The following is an 8212-nucleotide window of genomic DNA, read 5'->3' as shown; positions in this document are numbered from 1 at the left end:
ACGGACGCAAACCTGGCGAAAAAGTGGAAGCAGTTCTGCCGGGGAGGACATGCATTAAACACCAAATCGAGCTTTGTGCTATGTGTGTGAGCTATGAGCTTCTACATGGAACTATGTTGGCCTTTCCTTGGTGAATTGTAGTAGGTATATTTACATGGTGAATGTAGACAGTTGCTGGTTTATTTTGCTGTCAATGGCATACATACAAAAGCAGTTTCTACAGTAAATAGATACATGAACTTCACTACCTACTTATTTTTGTTAGTACCTGATTCTTTTAGTGCTGGTATGAGGTAATGCACCAGTGAATAAGGTCGCCAGGCGCTAATTCAAGCGGCATCTTACCGCGCTGTTACGTACCTAATACAAAACAGTGCCTAAATTATTTTACATTTAAAAGTTCAGCTTAAATTGTATTTTACTGACATAGAATATTTGCTTCCAAAAAAGCCACACTCATGCATCCCCTCGGAAATAGTACAAAAGTCATCAAATCAAAGCTGTGGAGTTAATGGTGGTTGGCTTCCGTCCACAAATATAAATATGCACCCTGCATGTCTTTTTAAAATGGCAAGTCCTAAAATTCACTTTGCTGCACACCTTCCTTTTGGTCTATATGAAACTGCAAACACTGTTAATACATACATTTTTTCATGTGCTCAAAATCGTAGTTATCTAATTATTGCTACGTGTTCCTAATTAATCAACCTTTGTATATTTAGTGATTCCTGCAAAAATGGGTCATGTAACATTAAAATTAACACAATTTTCTGCATTGTTTACATATTCTTATATGAGTTTTGGCATTTCTCTGTCGCGATTGCACCAAGATGACGTCACGCAAAAATTACGCTCAAAAATCCTCTCTCATTGGCGCAATCTTGTATTCTATCATTCTTGAAAATTGTATCTCCGCTCAGCTCTGTTAACTTGCCGCTCTCAATTTTCGATTCGAGTGGTGAGCTTCTAGAGCGATTTTGGTAGTGTTTGACAATTCACACGGCTATTCGTAATTGCTGCTTCTCTGTTTTAAACGTTCTCTGGTTCTCTGTCAGCTATGTATTGGGCCACGTCGCAAGGATATGCAAGTGCCAATTTGCCCTCTATGTGGTGAACCAGTGCCCACAGCACCTGGAGTCGAGCCTGATCTAACCGTCGGGCGTCATATCGATCAGCAATGCAAGTCAGACACAAAAAAAATATACACAAATCGTTGTAGTTATAAAAATTGTAAAAAGAAGGAGCTTATACCAGTCAACTGCACGGAATGTAGAAGAAATTTTTGTCTACGCCACCGTCATACCACAGATCATGGATGCAGAGGTGCTTCCGTTGCAAGTGTAGTTAAGCGTGCTATGGCAGCGTAATTTAATTTACATACATACATATTATAGTGACGTGTATTTTAAGGTTTAATAATACATTACATTTTAGAAATGCAGCTGAATACAGGCGTACTAACAAGCCAACTTCACTATTTAATGGGCAACCTAGACGTAATCCCATAGCAACTGGAACACAAGTGCAAAATATTCAAGGAAATATGGTTAGTTCAAAAGACCATACAACTTTTTGTCTCATTGTTTCTAATTAAAAACGTTGTTGTATTTTTAGACTGAAGATGAGGCGCTAGCTCGTGTCCTTGCTCTGTCAATTATGGAGTTAGATGAGAATGCAGATCGTGAACGGCGAAATCCAACTGCTGTCAATGCGGCAGTACAAGCTAATGCTACAGTACGCGTTGGCGGGCGTGATGAGCAATCCTCAAATGTAAAAGACAAATGTCTGCTTTCGTAGTTCGATTTAGCTGTTTTAATGGTAGAAGTTGTAGTTTAACAATTTAAAGATATTCTTTAGTAGTTTACAAGTATCTAAATACATACTTACTATACATAAAATAACTTCTGCAGCGGTAATTTAATCAATGAATGTCACATGCTAAGGGCCGGTTACTCAATATCTGGTTAACACTAATCTGTGGTTAAACATCGTTATCGACGTATTCGACTCCATGCATATGTCGTTCCCACGACAGTCGGGTCTACGTAACCGGAACGACCCAGATTTATATCTGGCCAAGGACTGTCACTCCACCAACACTCCCCAAAATCTCTTTGGGGAATTTGTATGCTGTTACAACACCAACCACAACCACAACAACAACAACAACAACAACACTGCATGCATTGAACAGGGAATCGGTAACGTCGATAAATATGTTTAACCGGAGATTAGTGTTAACCAGACTTTGAGTAATCGATCACATGTTAAATGCATGATGTCGAAATCGTCGATAGTGTAGTGGTAGTGATAACCAGACATTGAACAACCGGCCCTAAGTGTATTTGCATTTAGCGCGCGTTTATTGCATGACTATTCAGGATATAAATAAAGGGCCTATATCGTAAGTTTGTTTTTATGACATGATATATACAATTAATTTTTGTTAATGAATCTCCACATTCTTTAATTGAAATGCATATTTTATAATAGATTTTAACAAACTGAAACTTACCTAGTTGTGATTAAGCTTTATAGTGGGCATGAAATAATATTTTCAGACGCGTACATACGTATGTATCGAAAAACATTTTTAATCCTTTAGCGAATTCTATTTGAAGAACTATTAAGGAATAAAAATTGTTCGAATTTGCGCTTCATTTTTATAAACGTTTTGTTCAAACAGAATTCGCAGTTGGGATGGTTAATAAATAATATATAATCATTAATTAAAACGTAAGCAATTTTGCCATAGTTGTTATGTTTTCTTAGAGACGAAATAAACAAATAAAAAACAAATATTGATTATTTTATTATACACCCATGAGATGCATACGTATATACAATGTGCATCACTAAATAAGTTGTGGTTTTTCCAACGGAAGTTTAAAAAATTTATTATAGTTTAAGACTTCCACCAAAATACATATTTCGGAAAAATATTAAGATTTACTTGAGCTAAACCGATTTGAAAATACTGAGACACGGAGAAAGTGCTCTGTGTTATACACGTTCTTCAACAAGTTAATTGTCAGTGATAGAAATGGAAACCATATGTTGTTTCCGTGTTGTTATGTCCCGTAACCAGTCCTATCAGTGCTTTAAACTCTAACCTTTGTTTGAAAAGGAATTTCACCGCTATCTTGACAGAGCGCTACCAGAGCTACCAACGCCTTTAGAAGTCAAGTTACCCGCCAGATGTACGCTTGCTACAGCCCATTTGCCGTCTTGTATAATAATAATATAATAGATTGGCGCTTACACATATGTTAGTGTTTGGCCAAGCTTATCCTCCGATTTGTGGCGTGCGCCTTGATGTTATCATACAAAGCGGAGGGACCTACCGTTTTACGCCGACTCCGAACGGCGATTGTATTTTTATGAGAAGTGGTTTTTCATTTCAGAAATACGCCCGGAGGTTTGCCATTGCCTGCCGAGGGACGACCGCTGTTAAGAAAAACCATTTTTTCTATATTTTTTTGCGATGTTGCTTTTACCAGAGCTTAAAACCAGGCGTTGCGGAGTGGAAGCGCGCACCGTCTTACATTCTGTCAGTATAGAACGTTTCTACCTAGCTCTTAAGAGATTATCTGGTTCCCCCCATTATTATCTTTAAGAAATGCCGACAAAGTAATCCCACTTTTTTCCAAACGAGACCCTATCAGTTATCAGTTTGTTTAGGAGCAAAGGGCGCTGACAATCCGCTTAACAACTATGTGCTCACAACTCTGATAGTGCCAAATACAATAGAATATGGTAGACATATCGTATTCATTTTATATCCCTAATTGAAGGCATAGAAAATCTAAAAGAGCATTCAAATCCGCGGAGATGTTGCACTCATGCCCCTCGCAATTCCTAAGCAAGCCGTTCTTGATAGTTCATTTAACGTAGAAACGGTGGTATTGATCATGGCTCCAGGTCAATACACTGTACAACAGCAGAATACTTGATTACTCGTGGATCTAACCCTGTTTGGGTCGGCGAAATCTCACAATGTTGTTCGTAAATGCGGCTCCCTATATCTGCTCCGAATTGTTCTGTTCAGGGCTGGCATAGAGTCTAATCCAGGGCCAGAAATATACACCTTCTGCGTATGCCAGAGACGAGACACTTGGCTGAGCAAATAGACGATTCGACATTCTGCACAATGATCGACGACGCACCCATCAGAATTATGGGCAGCTGCAGTAGCTCGCCTTATATAACAATCGTAAGCGCTGGTCTGATAAACAGCATAACGTAGAGACCTATGATGACTCAAGCATCAGATCATCTGACCATAGTCATGTCGATTGATAAACTAGCCTACTTTGTTCATTGGAACGGCTTCGCGGAACTTACTGAAATCACCTTCTCTGCCCCCTTCACACCAACCGACGTTCACGTAAGTTCCGCAGGGGTGTCACTGCTGCTGCAGCCCGCTTTATCCCAGCCGGATGTATTTCGGACCCCCCTCCGAATTTTCTGGCCGAAGCTGATGAGCGAGACAACCTTCGTCAGGCCGATCACGGACATCCACGCATTAGGGATCTTAACACGGAGATTCGGCAACTTGTGAACGTACATAAGCGGAAGAAGTGGGAAAAGCATCTGCGGACTTGTTACTTCACCTCTGGTGTGACCAAGCAATGATCAACCATGTCACTGCCCAACCCAACGAAGCGTGATGAAAGTGTCGAAATCTCTTTCGGCGACTGCGCTTCGTCGGACCCAGAGCAATGCGCGAGTAACTTTATCCGACAATTTAGGTAGGAAAGCGAAGCCTCCAATGACATAGGACCCGACTGCATATGCATGCTGATGCTGAAAAAACTGTGTCCTGCGGGACACAACCTGTCTAAGGCACTCATTATTCCGCACATCTGGAAAATGGTTAGAGTGGTCCCACTGCTTAAACCGGGGAAACCGGACAACAAGAGATGGTCTTCTTATCGTCCGATAACCCTCCTGTCCCCTGTATAGAAGATACTTGCGGGCTTGCTACTCCCGCACTACACGAACCCAGCGAGAAATTAGGATGGGATCCGTAAAGTGCACAGCACAACAACAGCAATTAATGCCATAAGCACTCAGATAACACGTGGCCTAAACCGAAACCGCCCTTGTGGGAGAACAGTCCTAGTACCATTGGATCTGTCAAAGGCGTTTGACACCGTCAACCACTACACGCTACTAGAAGACATTGAGGCTTCCTCTCCCACAGGGACTCAAACAGTGGTCAGCGAATTATCTGAGTGGTCGACATTCGTCAGTCATTTTTAGAGACAAAACTATAAAGCCAAGAAAAATTAAACAGGGGGTTCCACAAGGTGGTGTCCTTTCGCAGCTACTGTTTAACTATTATATTTCAAAGCTCCTTCAACCACCAGAGGGAGTCTCTATGGTCTCTTATGCTAACGACTGCTCGATAATGGCGTTTGGGATTCGAATTGATGACTTGTGCTCGAAATGAAAAGGTTACCTTTACGAAATTTCTCCCTTCGTCCCGGCAAGGAGCCTAACCCTCTCCACAACTAAATCCTCGGCAGTTCCTTTAACCACCTAGACGACGCAGGTCAGACTACAGCTGGGAATTCACGTCGACGGCGTACAAATTCCGGTGGTTAACAACCCGAAAATTTTAGGGGATAACTTTAACAGCCTGCTCTCCTTCTTCGCGCACACAACCGCAGTTGTCAACAAAGCACAAGACGCTCGCCGACAGCATACAAGGCAATTCTGAACCGGCGGCCGGCTCTGAACTATACTGCGGTTTTTTGGTCTGCGGGGACTAGTTAGACGCTGTGGACGAAGCTAAAAACTTGTCAGACCCCCGTACTCCGGACAGCGACAAGATGCCTTCTGATGCCGCCTGAGCACCACCTGCATAGCGAGGCCCTAACAGACCCAGACACGTCAGAGTGCAACCATTTGAATTCATGTCTCGGTCCAGACATACATTGACCAACCACTGGACCCAACGACGTACCGACAAGTGATCAACGGCATTCATAGGGAGTCGTAAGGAAAATAAGGAAAGCTCATCCTCTGTCCTTGTGTGGATTCATCTGGTCGTCCTCGAGACTTGCAATTACCAAGTGGGTAAACTCAGAATGGAATAAGTAGGTTGCTCACATGGTAACATCGGCGCTCTCACAGGAACCGGATTGGCTACGAAAACGAAGAAATGTCGGAGAATATTCTAAGTGACTGTCTAGCGATGGTAAGGCTTAGTATGATACACCCATATGGATTTACAGTCGAGCGATTTATTATTAGGAAGCGGATAGTATATTGGGCTGTCAGGGTTAGGGACTTATGATACGCATTAAACCCAATCTACAAATAATATTCTTTCTCGATTTTAAAGTCACATTCGATAGCACGAAAAAGAGCTACCTATGCGCCACAAAGTCTGAATTTGGTATCCGGGCGAAACTATATGTGTAATACAACTAATACAACCAGCTCCAAGCTCTTTCATACTAAACTATGATTTCAAACAGGGCGACTCTTTATCGTGCGACTTTTTTAAGAGCAAATACAACTAAATCGATCAAGAAAATTTAGTTTAGAGATTCACATTAAGCAAACAACGCATTCCCGTTGCAGAGGTTTATGCCATCGGCGTTTGTACGAAAGTGAAAGGAGACAGCACATTATCGTTTGTAACGAGAGTCAAGCTGCACCATCAGTAGTAGGATTGAATACCCTGGGGGAACACAACACAATACAGCTGATGTGGTTCCCCGGTCACAAAAGTATTCTTGAAAACGAAGAGGCTGACAGACCAGCAACGAAAGCTGCAGCTACCCGACCAATAGGACCAACATCCTTTCTTGCTGCGGGACCTCATACTGTCAGGGAAGAGATAAGAGCACAGGAACATCAGTTCAGAAGAGCCTGTTGGGAGAACACACCTGGGCTATGGCAGGCGAAAAAAACGTTTGTGAAGTTACCGTCCCAATTGATTTAGAGAACTAATTAGCCCCCCAAAAACAAGTTTAATATAGATAGAAATTTGCTAACGGATCATTGCAGTATACAAGCCCACATGAACATCCTTGGTATTAGAAATCCTATTGCAGCTCCTTCTAGAATGCGATGTTGTTGCGAGAAGACTAACATACCTGGTACAGTTGTGAACAGAGGTTAAGAGAATTCACTCACTGCGGTCCCCGAAACTGTAGGTTTTATCAGGGCCCTAAGGCACAATAAATCTAGTCCAGCGAATTAAAAGACAGCAGCTCCGCTGGCTCAGTCTCGTAAAACAAATAGACGTAAACTATCAGCGCTGAATGCGCCAACTCTCCGATGGGTAGCCTAGGTGAAGAATGTCTTTGCTTAACGGGCGTCAGTTTGCACGAAAGGAAAACGACTGACAAAATTGATTTAGAAGAAAAAACCAGTAATGCATAAATATTATACTCTGCTTGTATTTATTTTTTGTTCAGCATTTTTCTTGGAAGCCACTATAAGTATAGTGGCCATAACAATTAGCGCAATAACAATTGTTTACAATACTGAGTGGCAAAGCACAATTTTTATTTACCGCATCAAAAGTTCTAGTACCATCAAATATTAGCGCGCGGCGTAATCGGAAGTGAATTCTCTCGGCAATTAATAGGCCAAAAGAAAGATGAAAATAACACAAGCCACAAACGAGTGGAGACGATCGCGATAATATACATAAACATATGTACGTATATGCACTAGGGGGATCACAAAAAAGTAAAGTCGGAATTTTAATGCTCTCATCCCTAGGATTGTGCTACACTGAAAAAAATATACACCAGTTTTTTTTATTCTTTATTTTGAAATCAAAATATATTTAGAGGTCGCTCAAAGCGCTAAAAGTTCTCCATGTATTTTTATATGGGGAAAACAATATTTAGTTGAAATTCTTGAAAACCAATATTTTCGATCGGAAAATATTTGCCATTTTTAAAGGTCCCCTAAAAACTCCAAAAAGTGAAATGAAGGGCGGGGGGCCCATAAAAAATCATTATTCTTAAAAAAGGCAAAATAAACAATTAGGTATTATTACTGAAAGTCTGCTGAAGAGAAACATAGTTTTCTGCATGATAAAAACATAGCAAGGTATAACCGTTCTCTCAATTTGTCGGCCATGATTTTTTTTTGAAGTTTGCCCACATTTTAAAATCATATAAAAGTGAAAACAAAAAATTGAAATTGTTCGAAATTGTTGTTGCTTGAGATTGAAAATGAA

The 8212-nt window shown here is 41.0% G+C and overlaps 1 protein-coding gene across 1 annotated transcript; it reads left to right on the top strand.

The window, feature by feature from the left end:
• Window positions 1-1064: 1064 nt before the first annotated feature.
• Window positions 1065-2031, top strand: LOC118740870 (AN1-type zinc finger protein 2B-like). Its single transcript, XM_036472609.1, has 3 exons — window positions 1065-1363; window positions 1435-1546; window positions 1615-2031. The coding sequence occupies exons 1-3, from the start codon at window positions 1083-1085 to the stop codon at window positions 1795-1797; spliced, it is 576 nt and encodes a 191-aa protein (XP_036328502.1). The 5' UTR covers window positions 1065-1082; the 3' UTR covers window positions 1798-2031.
• The last annotated feature ends 6181 nt before the right edge of the window (window positions 2032-8212 follow it).

The sequence above is a fragment of the Rhagoletis pomonella genome, unplaced genomic scaffold (assembly GCF_013731165.1).
Source record: "Rhagoletis pomonella isolate Grant_MI unplaced genomic scaffold, Rhpom_1.0 Rhpom_scaffold_00006, whole genome shotgun sequence".
Lineage (NCBI taxonomy): Eukaryota > Metazoa > Arthropoda > Insecta > Diptera > Tephritidae > Rhagoletis > Rhagoletis pomonella.
Note: the sequence above shows the minus strand (reverse complement) of the source record. Positions and strands in the feature narration are given on the sequence as shown.

Excerpts from the sequence above, each read along its gene's own strand:
- LOC118740870 (XM_036472609.1), top strand. The coding sequence starts at position 1,083 with ATGCAAGTGCCAATTTGCCCTCTATGTGGTGAACCAGTGCCCACAGCA. Across the intron at positions 1,364-1,434 it reads GTTAAGCGTGCTATGGCAGC|AAATGCAGCTGAATACAGGC; the intron begins GTAATTTAATTT and ends ATTACATTTTAG. Across the intron at positions 1,547-1,614 it reads AAAATATTCAAGGAAATATG|ACTGAAGATGAGGCGCTAGC; the intron begins GTTAGTTCAAAA and ends TTGTATTTTTAG.